Genomic DNA, 21,395 nt, shown 5'->3' with positions numbered 1-21,395 from the left:
CCAGAGTGGCAGAAGGAACCAGCTGGAGCCCGCGTCTTGTCCCCACGCACTGCATCCATGGCAACCCCTCCCAGCAGCTCGGTTGCTGGAGTAACCGCCTCCTCCTGCAGGACGGAGGCGGTGTTGGCGGGCAACAATAGAAGTTGAACTGAAATGAACGGTTGACGAAGCAGATGGCAGCAGAGTGGTGGGGGCGTGTCTGTCTCCAAACGTCCCCCACTCCCCCCCCCCCCCCCCGTTAACCACACCCACCAGCTGTTTTGTGGACGAGCTCCTCCAACGGGCATCTCCTCATCCACACACGGGCCGAGAGCACGGCCGAGCAAATGGCAACTTGGCGCTACTCCGGCCTACGTTGCCTCCCACGGCGTCAACTTTTCTGGAGAAGCCCCTCCGCCTTCAGTTCTGTAAACGTTGGACAGAAACAAGCCAAGCTCTCCCCGTTTCGCTTGCATCCAAATCTACCCCTGCTTGTTCAGAGGGAGGGCTAAACCCTCTGCCCTGCTGAACCCTTCACCTACCATGGCCACGAAGATATTGATTGGAACATTGAGTTGTCCGATCAATGATGACATGATGGTAAAGAGAGCTTGAGATGTACACAACCTAAGATCCAGTTCGAGTGTGCGTGTGGTGTGATGTAACGGAAACAACAGACTTGAAGCATTGCCTTCCCTGCCACCACCCCACTAAAGCCCGACCTCACCTCCCACTGCTCCCTGCACATCCATCCGTGGTGGGGCACCGATGAACTGAACCGAGGGCCGTGAGCTCCACGCTGCGTTTCCCACCAACGCGGGGGAGAGAGCGGTTAACACAGAGGAAGCTATCGACGTCGGCTCCTAGCAGTACCTTTCCCCGCAGTCGGACCAGACCTTCACCCGTACCCAGGCTACAACATGAAGAAGACTCTGGGAGGTTTTGGGAATCCGACCTTTTGTTCCTGGAGTCGGAGCCAAGCCCTCACTTCATTTTGTGTGACACCTTGACTAAAAGGAGAGGACAAGGGAACTTTTGAGAGACACTGGACTTTATAATTAGATCATCCCAATCAAAGGATTATAAACCCATCAATCATGATCTCTTTGTGTTATGGACACGTGGGCGTTGCTCCAACCAGTAGCAATTGATCAACGACGGACAATTCTTCGGAGGATGTACAATGACATTGGACTTTGTTGCTATTGGAAACCGATTTGTTTGCCTTATGTCTATCTAATCACCCTTAAAGACTGCAGATATGAAACACTCCCCCTGGGAATGAATCCCCGGGCCAGTGGAACGGTTCTCCCCCTCAAAAGACTTTTATTATGACTCGCTCATCGACAGTCAATCAAGAACATCCCCCGCCCCCTTCAAGAAAGAGTCATATCCCATGATCAGTTCCTGCCTGGCGGCCAATCTGCACACTCAAATCCAGCCCTGCCCTCTGCCCAGTGCCTTCTCTGATTGGATCCTTGCCTAGATACAGTAGCCATGCGGTTGGGCCTTAGCAGAGCCAGTAAGGATCAGGTGTCAATGGTACCAAGAAATGACATGTCATTTTTTTTCTTCATATATTTTACATATACTTTTACGGGGTCAGAAATGTAAAAGACTGACTTATTTCCTTTTTCCCCCCTTGTTAACATTTTTATCAGGTGTACTTCTTTTATGGTAGATGCCAACGTCCACATTTCATGTCTTTTCTCGAGTCCCTTTTGAATAGATGCGTTTTGAACTTTTATTAGAATCTCACTGGGACTTGCTGTGGCACTGACTGATTTGAGTCCGTCCTGCAGCTCTGCGTTTCCACCTCTGCCCAAAACAAATCACACACACGGCCCAGCCAGGATGTCTGCTAGTCATTCCTGGGGCGTCTGGTTTTTCCAGCTTCCCACCGGTCGATGGCTCCACCTGGGGACTCTCGCAGGGAGACGGACGGCTCACGTTACCGGAGGCTCGCATTAGGATTAGCAGAGCATCAACATGCCGCTATTACACAGTTAACGTCTCTCACACACGCAACCCTAGAGTCGCTGTGGATTTGATTGTATAAATTAAATAATAATTCCCCGCATCTAGGCTGTAGGTGCCCTCGTTTTTTAATGGGTCGGTTCGTGGCTAATGGCTTCCTATTGAGTAGTGCATTAGAAGCTGATATTGTTACTGTATGACAGGATCTTGGTTGTATCCTCATTGTGGTGGTGCACGCACACATAGGCACGCACGCACACATAGGCACGCACGCACACGCCATCTTAATTTAAATCAAAGTCTTTAGGCAGAGGTGGAAGGTGGAAATGTGCAGTCTGCAGTCTCATTATTGACCCCACGCACGCAAACATTATCAGTACTGTGTAGATGTAATTTAATTGGAAGCTGCAGGCCAGGCCTGTGCATAGTTTATAACTTCCCCCCCTCCCCTCCCCCCTAAACCTGACCTCTCCTCCTCCACTCCGTCTCACCTGCTCGGTTTTTATTAGACCTGAATTATTTTACAGTGAGCCTCCTTCAAGACTCAACTTCTCATCTCATCCCACACCCACGGGGGCTCTTGTATTTCCCATCTTTCTCTCTATCTCTTCCTCTCCCTCCCTCTCTCTTTCTCTCACTCTAGAGCACAACTCCTAAGGCTTTTGCTGCCCGGAAGATCTCCCTTAACAGTGAGTATACCATTCGCAAAGCCTAGCTCCCCGTTGCCTTGCTCAAAGATGAAGATGGTTCGGCGGGTTGGACCTTAGGACTGCCAGAGAGTTTTTTATATATATATATATATATATATATATATATATATATATATATATATATATATATATATATATATATATATATATATATATATAAAAAAAGCACTTGCAATAAATATGGGTTCTCCTTTTATTTTATTTTTATTATGTATAATAAGAATTATGTAAGGTAATGCAGCATATAGTCCTGCTTAGTTATGATAATTCATGTAAATGTATACTCAACCTCTGAGGTGAGCTTGCACCGTGAGTCTGAAAGAAAAAAAAAGGTAGAACCTGCTTCTACCCTGCATTAATGGTGTTTGAGCCTCTTGGCTATCATTTTATTCAAGGCAGGCACCATCACATTCGCATCGTTGACGTCCTATAGGCAGGCGGCGGCTCTTTAAGAGTAGGGGGCTTCATCACGGTCACCCACCAGGCCGGGCTCTCTGCCCCCCCGCGCAGTGCGTAGTATTTCCCCGTGATTCGTGAGTGTGACCAATGCCCCCCCATCACAGGCAGCAAGACGTCTCCACCCACCGGAGCGGACGCAGCGGCGGCAGGGGGTACGGCCGCGGAGTCAGAGGCGGGGGCCGCCGCCGCCGGGAGGAAGAGGAGGTGGGGCTCCAGCGCGGCCGTCACCACCAAGAAGCCGTCCATCAGCATCACCACAGACTCCCTCAGGGTAAGGAGCCCGTAGAGGTACCTGTGTGCCTCCTGCACCCTATCACACGAGGGCTTTCTCTACCGGTGTCTCCTGCACCCAATCACACGAGGGCTTTCTCTACCGGTGTCTCCTGCACCCAATCACACAAGGGCTTTCTCTACCGGTGTCTCCTGCACCCAATCACACGAGGGCTTTCTCTACCGGTGTCTCCTGCACCCAATCACACGAGGGCTTTCTCTACCGGTGCCTCCTGCACCCAATCACACGAGGGCTTTCTCTACCGGTGCCTCCTGCACCCAATCACACGAGAAACATTTTCAGTCGAGGAAAAAAGCAGTCGCTGCTACTTGCTTGCTAGCGCAGATGTATAATATGACTATATCACTGACAACCTGATTTAAAGTTAAAAGTTAATCTTAAAGGCTTAGTAACATAATCCAATGATGACTGTACTAAACTACACCTGAAAGTTTTGAGTAACGGTCCTATACTAAAGGAATTAAGGATACTACGATTATGACAATATTTCGGACAGCCCTTCATTGTGCAAGGGGGCAGCAAAAGGACAACAGTGTGCAAGGATTTGTTTTAGAATTATCAACCGGTTTTAACTGATAATGTTAACCGGTTAACAATGATTTTGTCATTGTCCCAAGGGTATTTGTTAACAGCCTTATTGGGGGTGTTTCCACCCAACTGCTACAACAAATCTAATCAAGGCCCAAGTACTTCTACTTCTTAGTGCTGTGTTGAAAATATATTTGACTAACCCACAGCGATGACCTCATCGGTGTCCGGGTACAAGTGGGAGAGAGCTCTAGGTGATGAGGAGGTGCAGCCACTGCATGTGCCACCATCTCTTCCTGCTCTTCCCCTCCATTTGTGTTTCAGGGTAGGACCATACAACGGTACCGCTAAAGAAAAACACACCTTTTGTTTTATTCCCCCTCATGTTCTCCTAGTCGTTGATCCCAGACATCAAGATGAACCAGGAGGCGGTGGTGGACCTCCATCCGGAGGAGCTGCATCTTTCTGGGGAGGAGGAGGAGGAGGAGGAGGAGGAGAGCCAGGGCATGGACAACGGCCGGGCCGACCACGACCTCGGCCTCAAGATCCGACGCACCGTCACACAGGTGAGGGGGGCTCGGGCACTAGGGGATTCTTGTGTCCCACCTCTCTACTCTACAAGATGTGCGTTTACGTTGTGTTCCACATCGTGGACATTGAGTCCGTCATGCTTGACCGCACTGATCGCCTGATCACCTGCGCTGAATTAGATGAAGGTCATCCACGTGTGTTAACATTTCAACTCTTGACTCTTCTCGGGAGACGTGTCTGTCAATCGGCGAACTCGACTCAAAACCCACCAAGTTTAAACCCATAACCCATCGGATCGCCCGTGCCCTTGTCTTAATTTATTCATTTTAATTGAATAGTGAGTAAGACAGGAAGAGGTCACTAACCGACGGCCTCCCACAAAGGTTGTCCCGGGCGACGGGAAGGAGAACGGCCAGGGGCGGGAGCCGCAGCCGCCGCAGGACGGAGACGACGACAACGAGGAGGAGGAGGAGGAGCATGATGAGGAGGAGCAGCAGCGACTGGAGAAGGAGAAGCAGCGCAAGGCCACCAAGGAGCGGCGGAGGAGCAGCACCCGGGGGGAGGACGCGGCCGCGCCGCACCACAGCCCTGCCCGGCAGGAGGCCGAGGCCCAGAAAGGTAGGGGCGGCGCGCAGGGAACAAGGCGTCAGGAAGGGCTCCTTTTGTGTTAAAGGGGACACGTTGCACCACCAGGTGTGAGTGTGATGAGCCGTTACGAGCCGTTTGGAAAACAGGCCTCTTCTGACATCACAGGTGGGCGTGTCCGCCTAGATGTGTGACGGGTAGATGAGCAACGTTGGCTACAGTCCACTGGGTAGACTGGTAGACTGATCCGTCCAGCACACATCTAGGTGGACACCCCCACCTGTGATTGTGAGGCAGATTTACAGAACAGCTTGTAATGACTAGTCAAACTCACCCCTGGTGGTAAGATATGTCTCCTTTTTAAGTTGGAAAGATATATTTAGCAGATATCCCCACTCTGAATTACAGCGAGGTGACGCGAGGTCTTCTTACAAAATAGGCGAATTAGAAAGTATCTCGCCATAAACGGTACCCTGACTAAAATGCAATCAAACCAGATGCGTGGCATTTTAAAAAGGTTCTCAAATGGGTATAACATTAAAATGGTTGTATATGCATCTTTTAATTGTTCGGGAGATCTCAGGCCACCAGACCACAGCTGTTGGGCTTTCAACAGGACTTCAGGACTCGGGTTCCACCTCCCCATCCTATTATCTCTCTTCTCTGGCTGCCCGTGAAGCAGAGAATTGATTACTTTGCCGGTTCTCCCTGGTCTCGGCTTCAAAGGACATTTTAAAACGAATGAAACCACTGCAGAATGTGAGGGCACTTAGATATGCTGTTAGCGACGATCGCGTGTTAGGTTTTCATCTAAACGAACCAGAGAACAAAGTTCTTGGGAGTGTTTGGCCACAGCCACCCGTCTGTACTTCAATATTTTGACCAAGGAAGGAATCTCCTCCTCCATTCTCTCGCCCACTCTCCCTTTTTATAGAAATGTCTCCGTCTTATTCGGCTCTCTGTTGCTCACGATCTGCGTTCCTGCAACTCTCTCTCTCACGCCTTATCCCTTTGTCTCTCGCCCCCCCCCCAGTCACTCCCAGTGACAGCGTCGTGCGCCGCTCCATCAGCCAGCAGAAGTCGGGCATGTCCGTCACCATTGACGACGCCGGCGCCGCCCTGGTCCCCAGGCAGCCCTCGCCGCCCCGCGGGAAGCTCTCCGCCATCGTCCACGTCAGCAACCTGGTGAGCCGGCGGCTATTGGAAGTTAGCCTGTTAGCCTTTCGCCGTGAGCTCCCAGCCGTCGACTCCTAGCCTCTAGCTTTTGAGCTGTTTGCTCATGGCAGTCAGCTCCTAGCTGCTGGCTCCGTGCTCCTGGTGTCCAGTCCGAAGTGCAGTTTGGGATCGTCCCATCGCGGACCTTTTGCGTTGAGGCATTCTAGGGTCGGGTCGAGACGCTCCGCACTTCCATGTTTTGGTCATCCAACCCCAGTATCTTTACGATCACGCCCGTATCATGGCAAGCATCGCAATAAGTACATTACTTTATTTCACCAAGGTACAAGCCCATACTGATCAACATCCCCCCCCCGCCCCCCGTGTGTCTCTCGGCCTGTTGTGACCTGTCCTTCCCTCCCCCAGGTGAGGCCCTTCACCCTGGGCCAGCTGAAGGAGCTGCTGAAGCGCACCGGCACTGTGCTGGAGGAAGGCTTCTGGATCGACAAGATCAAGTCCCACTGCTTCGTCACGGTGGGTACCCCGTCCCTCCCCTCCCCGTCGTCCCTCTCTAGCTTTACAACCCAATCACACCCGTGGGCGCCGTCTTCCACCCAAAGACCCCTCCGTCGTCACCCCCCCGATCAAATATCATCGTACCCCCGACCTGGTTAGAAAGTCGTGGTCCGAGTCAGACTTCCTGGATCCACCGGTCACTTTTATTTAATTTTTTTGAAATTGACCTTTTGTTTTACAAGGAATATTCCCATTGAGATCGAACACCTCTTTTCCAAGGGAGTCCTGGCCGAGAAGGCCAGGACTCCCTTGGAAAAGAGGCGTTCAATCTCATAGTTTCACATTGAATAAAAACATAGTTCCACATTTAAATAACTTGAACCCGGATTGCCCGCTAGCCGTCGCTCGACCCCTGCGCTCCAGGCGGGACTCCGGCCCGCACCCCAAAGCTAGGGGCCTCTTCAGCGTGTCTCCCCCGCGGCTCTGGGACCCCCCGTCCAGCGCCTCGGGGGAAACAAAGCCGTCCCCCTTCACCGTGCTTGAGCGTTGTCGTTTCACTTCCACACAGTACGCCACGACGGACGAGGCGCAGGCCACCCGGGCAGCCCTCCACGGGCTGAAGTGGCCCCCGAGCAACCCCAAGGTCCTCAGCGTGGACTTCTCCCAGCAGGATGAGGTAAGCCCCCCCCCCCCCCTCCCCCACATGGACGGGAGACGTTCTGCCTCCCCCACCTGGGCTCCTGTCACTAGATGGGTGTTTCAGAGGGTGGTCTTGTTTCAGAGGGTGGTCTTGTTTCAGAGGGTAGTCTTGTTTCAGAGGGTGGTCTTGTTTCAGAGGGTGGTCTTGTTTCAGAGGGTGGTCTTGTTTCAGAGGGTAGTCTTGTTTCAGAGGGTGGTCTTGTTTCAGAGGGTGGTCTTGTTTCAGAGGGTGGTCTTGTTTCAGAGGGTGGTCTTGTTTCAGAGGGTGGTCTTGTTTCAGAGGGTGGCCTTGTTTCAGAGGGTGGCCTTGTTTCAGAGGGTGTTCTTGTTTCAGAGGGTGGTCTTGTTTCAGAGGGTGGTCCTCTGCGTTTGCTGGCGTGGTCTGTAGTGCACAGCCCACGCGTCAGCCTCCAGCGCTACCCTAATGCGTGTGTGTTGCCTTGCGTTGGATCGTCCATATTCTGTAGTTATTGAGACTGTAGTGGACCAATTCACAGGGCCACACGGAGGGCTGCTCGGTTATGGGAAAAAAAAATCATAGTCACGATTATTTGGGCCAATATTGAAATCACGGTTATTCAAACGATTATTAATGAGTTGGTTAACATTGATGCATTTGTTCAGCATTTCTCTGCAAAAAAAACCCACTTTGTAACTGAGAACTTTGAAATGTCCCCTTAAAAATACACACATATGTTCAAATAGAAAACAATGTACAAATATGAATCCGGCTGTTCGATCCCAGTTTCTTTAAAACATTTAATGGATAAAATAAATGTACTTAAAAATGAGTAATAGTTTCAACTCGAGTGTATTAGTTTGGAGATCGTTGGGGTCATTTGACCAGCGCTAACGCGGTGTGTTCTCCGACCTGCTCCGCTGACTGACCCCTAACGGCCTCCCTGCCCGCAGCTGGACTTCCACCGGGGCACCCTGAAGGTGGAGCGGCTCCCGGAGAAGCCGGGCCCTCCCCCGGGGGGCCCTCCCGCCCGCCTGCCCCCGCTGATGCCTGAGCGGGAGCGCGACCGGGACAAGGGGCGCGAGCGCGGGGGCAGCCTGCGGGAGCAGTGGGCGGAGCACGGGCCGATGGGCGTGGCCATGCGGGACCCGTGGGCGGAGCGCGGCGGGCCCCTGGGCGGCGGCGGCGGCGTGCGGGACCAGTGGGCGGAGCGGGAGCGGGAGATGCAGCGGCGGGAGCAGGCGCGCTGCGAGCGGGAGTGGGACCGCGACAAGATCCGGGAGTTCGGGCAGCCCGGCGAGGAGGTGCGGCGTTCCCGCTCCCGGGACCGTGAGCGCAGGAGGCGGGAGAGGGCTAAGAGCAAGGAGAGGAAGAGCGACAAGAAGGGTGAGGAGCTGAGGAGTGTACAATGTGACGCGTGCGCTGCCGCTCTCGGTCCTGCCACCAGGGGGCAGTGGGCCCCACTGCGCCCGATGGGCAGTCTCTCTCTATGGGCCTTTCAGCAGGAGAGAGAGGCCTGTTTTTATGTACTTCCCCCGGAATACAACCCTTCAAGTTATGATGCTACTACAACTTCCAGCAAGCTGATGTGCTCCATATGGCAGTATATCGTTTGAATTGGTTTAGTTCTCTTGGCCCAATGGCCCTCCTGTGTTTTAAGGCTTGACATCTGAATGCATTACACTGGACGCTGTTGGCTAAATGGTTTCCCCTTCCCCGTCCCCCAGACGAGCCCCCAGCGAAGCTGCTGGACGACCTGTTCCTGAAGACCAAAGCAGCCCCCTGCATCTACTGGCTGCCCCTCACCGAAGAGCAGGTGGGTGCCCCCCGCCCTCACGACGCCCCCAGTGTCCTCGTGCACACTACACACGCATTCACTACACGCGTGCCCGCTTGTACTCATGAATCCACCGTCAATGTCACCCGTATGGTGTCAGAACAGCGGCCTAATGACGCCATAGTTCTTACGACTTGCGCTATGAAAACAAAAGATCTCCGCCCTTTACTGCTACCACTTCCATAAGTTGTGGTATGTTAAGTGGATGGCTGCTTACTTTTCCAGCCGCAAATGTGCGCTAAATAATTCCACATACCATTCCTGCTGCGTTAAACGCCGTAGAATCAGCATCCAAGTCAGGCGAAGTGTGTTTTCCGGTAAAGCCGTGACTCCAATACAAGCCGGTCGAGGCTCATAGACGCTGTGCTCGTGCCACATGTGCAGTCCCCAGGCCTCGTGTGCAGTCCTCAGGCCTCGTGGAGTCCTCAGTTCTCATGTGCAGTCCTCAGTTCTCATGTGCAGTCCTCAGTTCTCGTGTGCAGTCCTCAGTTCTCGTGTGCAGTCCTCAGTTCTCGTGTGCAGTCCTCAGGCCTCGTGTGCAGTCCTCAGGCCTCGTGTGCAGTCCTCAGGCCTCGTGTGCAGTCCTCAGGCCTCGTGTGCAGTCCTCAGGCCTCATGTGCAGTCCTCAGTTCTCGTGTGCAGTGCCTCAGGCGTCGTCATGTGACCCCGTCGTTGTCCTCCGCTCCTCCACAGGTGAAGAAGCGCAAGGAGCAGGAGCAGGAGGACACCAAGAGGAAGGAGGAGGAGAGGAAGGAGCGGCTGAAGGCCCGGGAGGCGGGCGGTCCCCTGGGTGGGGGTGGAGGAGGGGGTGGTGGTGGTGGTGGTGGTATGGGTGGGGGCGGCGGTGGCCGGGGCGGCGGCGTCCGAGCGATGTCGGGCGCTCGCAGAGCGGACATCCTCCAGGAGCGGGAGGGAGACCGGAAGAGAGACGGGTTCCGGCCCAGAGGACCCTCCGGAGGGGCCATGGGGGGACCCCCGGGTGGGGGGGGTGGCGGAGGTGCCGGTGGTGGCGGCCGTCGCTCCCGTAGCCGTAGCAACCCAAGGGGTAGGCGGCGCTAAGCCCCTCCCCCCATCCGTCAGTGTCGCCCTCGAAGGTGAGGAGTGGAGCGCGGCCGGCGCCGTCGTCGGGCTGCGGCGTGCGTCTGGTGGGAGGGTCCCGTTTGTTTCCCAGGTGCCGGGCTCCCCCCCCCCCCCCCCCCCCCCCTCGCTTCTGGTTTTCCTCGGCGGTCCGGCCCCGTTGGCGTGTGGAAGCCAACGTCCTCCGTGCGACTACTGTCTGCCGCCAACACTGATCTGCTACCGTGTTCCGGATGACGTGTTGGTCCATAGGTTGATTTCTGTTAGGTCTTATGTTTTTGAGTGGAATAATGGTTTAATCTTAGCTGTGTAGTGGGCGTTAGCCCGTCACTGTGGTTTTATACTCACGATGTTTCGGTTTATTTACCTTTTTGTTTCTGAATCAATGTTTTTGTTCTCGAGGCCCGTAGCCGGCTGCCCCGGGGGGCAGGGGGGGGGGGGGGGGGGGTTGTGTAAAAGGAAATAAAATGACGTCTCCGGGGCCGAAGAGAGCCCCGGAGACGACACCGTGCGGCCCGCCCGCCCCCGTGAGGAGCGCCCAGAGCAGTCGTCTGCTCTGCAGCGGCGGAGGGAGCGCAGAGGGCCGCTCTGCTGGGCCCCGGTGGTTTTGGGCTCGCTGAGGCTTTATTCTGCAGTCTGTAATAAGAGTCGCTACCGAAATAGAAGTCCCACGACCACAAGGGGAGAACAAGCAGCTAGAGACTTGTTGGAGTGATCCACGGCCCCTGCATTGAAACCCTGTGGACTCGTCTTAATTATTTTTCATGGGTTTGCCCATTTACGGGAGAAGCAGAAGGCTTTGATTTTTATTACATGTTTTATTCAACCTGTCAAATTCTTTGTTTTCTTTTGATTTGGCCTTGGATGGCTGTATCCGCCCCCGCCCCCACACTCCCTTGGAAGTTAGGGCAGGTCTGTGGCAAACTGAAAACCATTCTAGGAAAATGTGGCATAGTTGCTGGTAAAGGGAGCGGGCCGTTTGTGTGTTGCCTCGGCGCAGTGGATCAGCACGCATTTTAACTTGAGCGTGTTATTTAAGGCCGCCATGTTGTAGTTGGAAGGTGGGGAGTTTATTGCAGAAGGCGTCAGATTCATCAATGTTGTTGCACTGACCCCTCCCCCCGTCCCCTGGAAGAAATAATGCCCCCTTTATTTCTAAAGTCAATCAATATATTTAAGGGAAACTCCCTAGTCTATCCTTTGAAATAGAGTGAAAGATGATTTTTAAGAGAAAAAGATATTTGATTTTAGTTGAAAACCTGTTTTTTGTTTTTTGAAAGTGCTTAATGTACAAATAAAGAGTAAAACTGGTACTGACTTTTCTTTATTCCATAAAGACTGCCAACTCGATCACAGGGTGACCCATCGCCATGGTAACTCACACAGGGTTTGATTTGAACAATTTATTACAGACAACAGGAATGTTTTCAATTTGTACAGATTCACTTGACATCTCTTACAGTAAACATACTTTTTTTTAAGTGCAAATTGTTTGCTAACCATAATATTAAATATACAAAACAAACTGTTACGCAAATAGCCATTGTTCTTCTACAGCAAACCATAGTCCCAAGGGAGGGTGGAAGAGGTAAAAATAAAATAAAAAAGAAAGCAGTAGTTTTCCCCTCTGCCCCCCCCATATAACTATAGTACAGTAATACAACCAAACATAATACAGCAGGTGTTACATGTGATAAAACGGGTCTGCGAGACCGTTGTCCACTCCCATGACGGTGGCACAGGAGGGTATCGTGTTGCTCAACAGTATAAAATATATATATTTACAACCCAATGAGTTGAAATGTGTCCCAGCAAGAGAGAGACTGGACAGGACCAGGCTGTTGATAATATTAATGGAATGTTATGTACGTAACGTTGCACGGGATTACTCCCGTATGTCGGGGGGGGGGGGGGGCGTTAATGTGTGGCGCACGCTCGGGTCATGTGACAAGAGTGGCAGAGGAGATGGGAATCCAACGGGAAGCACTGAGAGCCTGGCTTATCAGAGAGCTGCTTCCTACACTCCTGGAGAGAGAGAGAGAGAGAGAGAGAGAGAAAGGGAGATAAGAGGAGGGAACGTCAACAGTAGGGAAGCAGGCGTTGGCTATCGTTAGCCGTTATCCGGCTACAGGACAGGAAATTTGAATGGAATGCGCTGAGCTTGCTTCGTCATTGCAAAAGCACACAACTTTTACCGCCGCTCCCCAGCCGCTTTAAGCACGCGTTAACGGTTTAGCTGAATTCTTGAGCTCTGTTTGAACAGTGGGGATCGGTTGACGTGTCAACACGATCGGAGCACATCTGAATATGCTCCTGTAAAGGTGAGGACGGATTTCAGACAAGACGGGGGGTTTACGGTTGAAGGGACGATTCCTTTTTCTGCTCTTAAGTGAGAGACGCCCCTATATGGGTAGAACAGCTGGGTTTTTAAGGATGGATTCTGGGTTGAACCCGAATGACTGCCCTCAACCTCTCCAGCAGGCATCCTTGAGAAAGATGGCCTAATCCCTACCTGCTCCTAAATGATAAATATGAAACCACTTCATCTGAAAAATGAAATTTACATGAAAATGCATGTACTCTTTCCAGGTATTGGAAAGAGTCTCATGCGTCTCAGGTGTGTGTGCTTATGCGCGGGTGAGTGTGTACTGACCTCGCAGTGGTAGCACTCAAAGTGATAGTCTTTGTTCATGGAGACCACTCTGAGGATCTCCTCGCTGTCCTGGAAAAAAACACACAGACGACACATCGAGTCACATTCAGTCAATCTTTAGCTCAGCAGACAGGCAGTGTGAATTAATAGTGCATTGAGTGCAAAGTGGAAATCTCTTGTTACCAGACAGTTATCTGAGATCTCGCCGTTAGTTGGTTAAACAGCTGATTACTGACCCTTACATTTGACAGAAAATTACGCTCTCCCCCATTAACCCCCATAGAGAATCAAACTCATTCTTTAACACAGAGCGCTTTTTAAATTGAAGATGACCCATACACAAGACATAAGCTACTGCAATGGCCTTGAATGTCCTGAGCAACAACACTTTATTTAAAGTTTCTTTGAATGTGTGCTCGGTCCCCAAGATTTGTGAAATAATAACAATAATATAATAATTCCCAGCAACTTAGTTGAAATATTCTTAACCCAGAACAAGAAAGACTTGATATCAGCGTTAAGCAAAATTACTTCTGTAAGTCACCACCCCAATATTTAGTTCCGCCCTGAAGCCTTTTATTTGGTTCCGCAAGGAAGGTTCATATTAAACTCATCATTTCAACAGAGTTTAAGCAACTAAACCTGTAAGATTGGCCTGAACCTCTACTGGAGGCCAAGAGTTTGAAGACTGACTAGTGAGTTTAGCAAAGTGACAGTTTGGTTTTACACACTGTGGTGCAACCTCCTTACATCGTCGTTAGGGAAAGTTCAACATTAATAACCGAGTTAATGTTTAACGCCAGTGGTTCCATGAACATACCTCAGTAGGTAGAATGGGTTGTAAACAGGCGGCGCACTTTGGAGCAAATGTTCTGCAGGGAAACCCAAAGGAATGTTAGAATAATGACATAATCTGTTATTTACTCAACAGTGACACACAAAGCGACCTGCCCAGAACTAATCCTGACACACATCAATGCCCTCGTCTGAATCTTCGCACTGGTTCTTGGCTAGGTCAACACGGTTAATCATCTTTATCAACGTCATGCCGTGATTCAGTCTTTGGAATTGGAATTCAAGAAATATTGTACAAAATCTATTTAAAAATCACAAAGCCCCAAATATGATGTTAGGTGGCATGCGTTTATATGATGAAGATCTTATTATAACATGCAAAAGGCTTGTTGCCAGACCAGTATGTATTTTAACAAAGAAATCATATTCAATCAACCATACCCAAAGGTTAAAATTAAAAGGACTGTGGTACATAAATATGTACTCATGTGTGGTTAGCATTTTCAATTCAATTCAATTCAATTCAATTTTATTTGTATAGCCCTTAATCACCATTACAGTCTCAAAGGGCTTAACAGGTCGAATATTTATGACACCCCCCTTTACCCAAGCCCCCACAAGGGCAAGAAAAAACTCCCTTGAAATTAGCAAGGAAGAAATCTTGAGAAGAAACGCATAGTGGGGGATCCCTTCCTCCAGGGATGGTCAGGAGTGCAATGGGTGCCATAATTGACATACAGGTAAATACATGCACATCATGTTAAAATGGTGATGTGGTGCTGGCCGGTTGACCATGAGGAGAGTCATGGTCAACCGGCCATTTCAAACATGGAGGCTAAAGGCTGTTCCAGGACGGCCCATGTGGACGGGTGCTCCTCACTTGTTGTAGTCCAGGACGCAGTAGATCTTGCTGTGCTGGTCCACGGTGAAGGGGACCCCGTCCAGCGCCTTAGAGCACACCACGCATCGGAAACAGCCCGGGTGGTACGAGTTGCCCAGCGCCTGCAGTATCTGGTGACACACCGACGCACACTTGTGAAGCCATCGACTACCACACAGACATGCCAAGCCACCACACACAGACATGTCAACAGACGGGTTACACAGAGAGGCTAACCAACAGACAGGCTGAGTCCAAGCCAACAGGCCGGCCATGTTTACAGCGAGGCACGAAGACAGATAGGCCGGGCTAACGCTCGCATACACATACACACTAACCTGTTCCAGAATAAGGTGTCCGCACACGCTACACTTTTCAGCAGCAGCCTGGAATCCTGAAAACTGAGATGAAAGTCGTACAATTACCACACAGTGACCATCATAAAGTTCCATTTGTACTGCACCTGATCATAGGGCTGATTGTCTCACACGTGTGTGTGTGTGTGTGTGTGTGTGTGTGTGTGTGTGTGTGTGTGTGTGTGTGTGTGTGTGTGTGTGTGTGTGTGTGTGTGTGTGTGTGTGTGTGTGTGTGTGTGTTTGTGTGAGACCCAGATACGATCATTTTTTATCTTGGTTTCTTACCATGTAATCCTCTTTACAATACACAGAGCCGTTGACATTGTAGAAGTCCTTGTTTCTCAGGGTGCGTCCTACAGAGAGAGAGAGCGAGAGAGAGAGTGCATGAGAGACATGGAGGACTCTGCAGATCCGAACTTATTACAGGGACTACCATTTAACACTTGTTGAACGTTTATATATGAGAGATATGTACTTAGAGTATAAGTTCTAAGAGACATAGCAGATGGGGGCAGAAAGAGAAACAAGAGGAAATAATCTAACAAACGACATTCCTCTGACCCTGAAGAAGACTCGTGTGACTCTTCACGGCCGACTATCAGCACAGAAGCAAACAAAACAAAACCCACTAAATGCTATCGCTCATTCACGCTAGCTCAGGCATTTTTCACCAACCCCCCCCCCCCACACACACACACACACACACACACACACACACACACTCACCACAGGAGACGCAGATGAAGCAGCGCGTGTGGTAGAGGTGGTCCAGAGCCTGGCAGGCGTTGTCGGCCCCGTAGACCCCCTTCCCACACTTCACGCAGGTTCCTGGAGTCAACAGCAACACAAACACAAACAAACAAATAAACAACAGGTTTTAGCATGGTTCTATCTCTCTTCCTCCTTCTTAGCACGTCGTTTAACAAGGCATTCCTGGGTGATGTGTGTCTGAAAATCCACCACCACACACACACACACACATGCAGTGTCAACAACTTGTAAATCCTCCCATTCGCACCACCAAGGGGATTTTCACACCCGTCTGAAAACCTGGTCACTAACGCAGAAAGGATCTGTTTACTCAAGTCCCACCAGTCACCGTGACATTCCATCCGGGTTCACTTGTTATTAGACGGCGGGACATGTTTCGCTTTATTTCAAAAGGAATACTAGCAACAAGTTTAATTGAACGTTTGCTGAATGGTTCTATTTAGAAGTTTCTTACCCCGCTATAACTGATGTCATTCCTAACTCTTTGATCATAGTGGGGGGGGGGGGGGTTAAAGTTTGTTTGATGTGGGTTATTAACATCAAAGCTTAATTGTTTGTCAGAGATATCTTCGTCTTCTCGCCTTTTCATCTTGTATTTCATCTTGAGGCAATTGGTCTTGACATGAAAGTAGTGTCTTTGTGTTAGAATGATGGTTTAAAATTTGAACCCGTATTCTTTTCTTTTTTAAGTGTGCGACCCATCGTCCATTGTGCGGACTGCCGCTGTGGGCGGGATGGGACGAAGAAGAGTATGAGTCTATAGGGGGGCTCACTGAGCGGCTGGAGCGAGGAGACCTCGAGGCACCGGGAACGGTTTGGGATGAGGAAAACCGTTCCCTCGATTATCCCCAGATTTAAACCCCATGTCGTTGACTCCTGACTTAATAAATGTCTTCTTTCACACACACAGAAAACCGAAAACACTGCAGGGCCAAGGTTCTAGAAAATACTTAAAAATACATATATACATGTACAAAACAGCCATAACAATCGCCACACTGTCAAGTCCACGCTCATTTTCGGAAGCCGCCTGTTTGTATTCCTAACTCAATTAAACACATTCCTACAAATAAATAATAAATAAATAAATTGTTATTAGTCTATTGTTCCATCGACTCGTGCACACAGGGTTACCAGCGGTGTCGTTTTCCTCCTTTTTGTTTTTAAAAAAGGGTCTTTGATGTGGCGGGCGCGAGGCCCTGGGTCGGCCCAGACAGCTCTGTCTGCCTGGGGGCCCCTTCTCAGGGCCAGGCGACGCATGAGCGCCGAGCACCAACCCCCTCGGGCCACGCATACCTGGGCAGACGAAACACGCTCGGGAGCCAGGGAGCGCCGCCCCCGTCCACACAGGCACAGGTTAGCGCTAACCACACAAGCACACACGACACACACACACACACACACACACGACACACCAACATACACATTACTGTATACACGTTATGCACATTACTGTGGTCTGAAGTCACTGGGAAACGTACAAACACACCCTGCCCTAGAAAAACAATTCTCACACACACACACACACACACACACACACACACACACACACACACACACACTCTAATCTAAATGAGTCACTTGCTCTGGTGCTCAGACCTGTGTTTATGTGGAACATGTCATTTGGGCGTCCCACTGTGGCTTTGCCTCATGCCCCGCACTGGTAGGCACACAGTGTGTGTGTGTGTGTGTGTCATTTTGAGGTATGCCTCAGTGTGTGGTTTGTATGAATAACGCTAAAGCCTGTGAGCCAATCGTTTTAACGTTCTTTCATGGAAACCCTATTCTCCCTTTTTTATTTTCTATTTGCAATCTTTTAAACGGGTTCCTCAAAGATCCCCTCTCTCCCTCTCTCTCTCTCAATCTCTCTCTCCCTCTCTCAATCTCTCTCTCTCCGTCTCTCTCTCTCAATCTCTCTCTCTCTCTCTCTCGATCTCTCTCTCTCTCTCTCTCAATCTCCCTCTCTCTCTCTCTCTCTCTCTCTCCCTCTCTCTCGTGTGCGAGTCTCAACAGGCTCCGTGCATCCATCCAGCCGCTAGATGCCTCTAACTATCACTCTGCCCCTCCATCCAGCCCTCCCTCCCGTGCCAACGTATCCCTCCCAAAGCCTTTCATTTGGGGTATCCGAGGTCAGGCGCGCAGGATACGGCCCTAATGACAGGTTGGAGGTGAAGTGAAGCGTTGTGCCGAGACAAAGTACACAGCGGTACGTTTCAGCGGTGATGTTGTTGGGTTCATACCAGCCCAAATTGTCAGGAAAGATAAAGGAATTTAGGGCCCCCTAAACACGTCATTTAACCCCAACACTCTTTAACATACATTCAAGACCATTTCGTGATAAGTCTTCCTGGTAACTCCGTTTGGTTCCATTTTCTATTCTGCCGCGGTATGCGACACCGCTGGTCCCAGGGCAGTGAAAGTCACGCCTCTCCGGTCCACGGAGCCCGCGGCCGGGCTGAGTCAGGCCTGGCCGGGCCCCCCCCTCCTCTCCCCTCTAATTGGAGAGCAGTGTTCCACTGGTGTACGGCCCCAACGTCTCTGTGGCCCGCCAGCCCTGTGGTCGGCGGGCCGGGCCCTAATGGACGCCATGATCTAAAAACAGGCAGGGGGGCGGGGCCATGCACACACAGGGAAGGACTGGAACTGCACAGAGGGAGGGAAGAAGAGGAAGAAGAGGAAGAAGAGGAAGAGGGGGAAGAGGAAGAGGAAGAAGAGGAAGAAGAGGAAGAAGAAGAGGAAGAAGAAGGAGAAGAAGAGGAAGAAGAGGAAGGAGAGGAAGAGGGGGAAGAAGAAGAGGAAGAAGAGGAAGAGGAGGAAGAGGAGGAAGAAGAAGAAGAGGAAGAGGAAGAAGAAGGAGAAGAAGAAGAAGAAGACGAAGACGAAGAAGACGGAGGGGGGGGGGGGGGGATGATCTCACCGAAGTACTCCTGGCGGTTCTCCGAGGGCTCCCGCCCCGCGCCGCTGCCGGCGGGCTCCTCCTGGGGCCGGCCGGGGCCCCCGGCGGTGGCGGCGGTGAGCGCTGTGGCCGTGGGCTTGGACAGCGCCTTGATGGTCGGCGGCGGCTCCTTCAGCCTCAGGCCGCCCAGGAGCCCCTCCCCCTCCAGCGCCGCGTCCCGGAGCAGCAGCCGCGTCAGCTCCTCCTGGTAGCGCGTGCCCGGCAGGTCCGAGTAGCGGGCCCTCTCGCCGGGCGCCGGCCCCGCCTCCTCCCCCCTCCCGCCGGCCCCCCAGTGCTCCCCCCACCACTCGGGCCCCGCCTGGTAGCAGGCGGCCGCGGGGCTGCCCACCGCCGGCGGGTACGAGTGCCGGCCGTCGTGGGGGCCCGCCTCCAGGTAGTGGGTCCAGGCCTCCACCGAGGGGCCGCCGCCGTAGCCGCCGCGGCCCCCGTAGCCGGGGGGCCCTCCGCCCTGGAGGAAGGGCTGCCCCTGCTGCGGCGCCAGGGCGCCCCCGGAGGCCGAGTAGCGCGAGTCGTAGCCCAGGCTGATGCCCGAGGTGCGGTTGCTGGAGCAGCGGCTCCCCATGGGGCTACCGCCGCCGCCGCCGCCGCCGCCGCCGCCGCCGCCGCCGCTGGCCGTGCTGGAGGCGAAGCTGGACCGCGGGCTGACCAGCACCGACTCCTGCAGGCTGAACGAGGAGCGGGGGCTCAGCGGGGGTCCGGGCTGGCAGAACATCCCCCCCATGCCCCCGCCCCCCCCGCCGGGCGGGTCGGCGTGCCGGTAGGGCGGGTGGGACAGGGAGGCGGGCCGGGGGGACTCCCAGAGCTCGCCGCCCGTGCTCAGCCGCTTGTAGAACAGGGCCTCCTGCAGGGACAGACGCTTGTGCCTCTCCGGCTCCGACGGGTAGCCCAGCTCCCCGCCGCCCGACCGGGGGCCCGGTCCGTAGGGGTAGGGCGGCGGGGCGGAGGCGGGCGGCGGCTGGGCGTGGAGCTGCTGCCTCTTCACCATCTGCTGGAGCTCCAGGGAGTAGCGGCGCTGGCCGAGGGAGGCCTTGGAGCCGTACGGCCCCCCCCCCCATGGGGTCCAACTCGGGGCCCAGGCCCGACTCGCGGCGCAGGTAGCAGGAGTTGCGCTGCTGGGGGGAGCGGTGGCGCAGGGGTGCCAGGTTGGGGGGCTGCTGCTCCGCCTCCGGGGGTCCGGCCGCCACCTTGGAGGAGGGGGCGGGCGGCGCTGGCGAGAGGAGCTGGTGGGGGGGCGCTCCTCCTCCTACGCCCGGTGCTGCTTTGAGGCACACGTCAGCCGCGACGGGGAGGGGGAGCTGGCCAGGCCGGGAGGCGGGGGCACCTCCAGAGCCGGGGGGCGGCGGCAGACCGCCGCTGCCCACCGTCGTGCCCACGTTGGCGTTGCTGTTGTTGGAGTTGTTCGCTTGGTCGTTTTTTTTCTTGGAGCTGTTGAATTTTGCACTGCCCGAGTCCGTTAGTTTTAACTTTTCCAACAGCTTGCTGATGGGTCGATCCATGATCAAGTCCGTTTTTCAAACGCACTGCGTTAACCAACGTTTCACTACTGGCTTCGTTTAGAGCTACACTTAAAGGGAAACCAACAGAGGTACTTAATAAATACAATGCCAGCAGGTACAGTAGACGAGTTACGTTCAAGTAAGTCCCCACAACAGTCTTCAGTACAGCAGTTGAAAGGCAACAGTCGAGGGTGCCTTGCCTGTCACATAGGCCTCAGCGTTTAAATGATTAAGACCTACAGTGCCCTTGGCTATGTACACAATAAATACGACAAGATAAATAAAAAACGTTTACGACATCTCAGGGTTGAAACATTGTCACTCATCCAGCGGAAAACCTACAGACATCAGTAGGCATGGGTGAGGAAGAATCCATCGGACTTACACGAGTGGTCCGGGTCGAAGTCAACGGAGAAATAAATAAAGAAAATGAGAAAACAGAAAGTAATAATTAAAGAAGTTAAATAACGACTAAAGCCACGTTTGTTGAGCTATTGCGGTTGAAGGTATAGGTTATGCGCCCACACCTGCATCCTCTGTTACCATATCATAACAGTCTCGATGCGGATAGCGGTCAGAGGCACTCAAGTTAATACATCGACGATGTAGATTTGCAAAGGCAGTTTTTAACGTCCGATGTTTTGCCTAGGGGTTAAGTTTATACCTTCTTTGTTAAGATATGAGTGTATATGATGTCTAAGTTAGGTATCGCTCGGTTCTTTTTCCTCCAGCACAAGTGTGTAGGGGAAGCCTGGGGAGAACGCGTTACTTCTCGTTTAGTCTACTGAACTAAATAGAAAAATGTATTTGTGTCCACGCTTTAAAAAAAAACCACCAAGGGTTTCGCTATTCGTTTGTGGAGGAGATATTAAAAAAGTACAAACGCGTCGGAAGGTTGGAGATAACATACGTCGCTGGACACATCCGTCCTTCGTCTTCTTTCACTGGCGTTTTCAAAAGAAGCCCGTCTTGAATCGGAACAAATAAGCAGGAAAGTTGTTTTTGTCTGAGAGTGGAGTTAGAGGGAGTCCGCACAAGAGTTACATCTGATCCACCAGTGTGCGGGGGCGAAAAATAACGAGTCGCAGGAGATTACATTAAAAAACACAAAATCCTTCCAGGAGCGCCTTGCACGTTCAGTGACTTTGTTTCTTTCTTCCCCCTAAATTACTTACCTCCCCCCT

General features: G+C 52.3%; 2 protein-coding genes across 2 annotated transcripts in view; one reads left to right on the top strand and one right to left on the bottom strand.

Moving 5' to 3' along the window:
- Positions 1-11,615, top strand: part of acin1b (apoptotic chromatin condensation inducer 1b) — a 25,509-nt gene extending 13,894 nt beyond the window's left edge. Inside the window, exons 8-17 of the mRNA XM_079757598.1 lie at positions 2,600-2,645; positions 3,230-3,396; positions 4,341-4,511; positions 4,860-5,094; positions 6,095-6,246; positions 6,643-6,750; positions 7,301-7,408; positions 8,344-8,776; positions 9,118-9,206; positions 9,921-11,615. Coding sequence (XP_079613724.1) covers positions 2,600-2,645; positions 3,230-3,396; positions 4,341-4,511; positions 4,860-5,094; positions 6,095-6,246; positions 6,643-6,750; positions 7,301-7,408; positions 8,344-8,776; positions 9,118-9,206; positions 9,921-10,286 — 1,875 coding nt within the window. The 3' untranslated portion in view covers positions 10,287-11,615. The remainder of the gene's footprint in view (positions 1-2,599; positions 2,646-3,229; positions 3,397-4,340; positions 4,512-4,859; positions 5,095-6,094; positions 6,247-6,642; positions 6,751-7,300; positions 7,409-8,343; positions 8,777-9,117; positions 9,207-9,920) is intronic.
- Positions 11,613-21,395, bottom strand: ajuba (ajuba LIM protein). The gene is given in 9 exon segments (XM_079757605.1): positions 11,613-12,329; positions 12,958-13,026; positions 13,778-13,829; positions 14,633-14,763; positions 14,971-15,033; positions 15,274-15,341; positions 15,715-15,816; positions 18,677-19,767; positions 19,769-21,395. Coding segments are annotated over 9 exon segments (2,127 nt in total). The 5' UTR covers positions 20,212-21,395; the 3' UTR covers positions 11,613-12,221.

The sequence above is a fragment of the Pollachius pollachius genome (genome assembly GCF_949987615.1).
Source record: "Pollachius pollachius genome assembly, chromosome: 20".
NCBI classification, from domain to species: Eukaryota; Metazoa; Chordata; class Actinopteri; order Gadiformes; family Gadidae; genus Pollachius; species Pollachius pollachius.
This window is presented reverse-complemented; position numbering and strand designations above follow the sequence as displayed.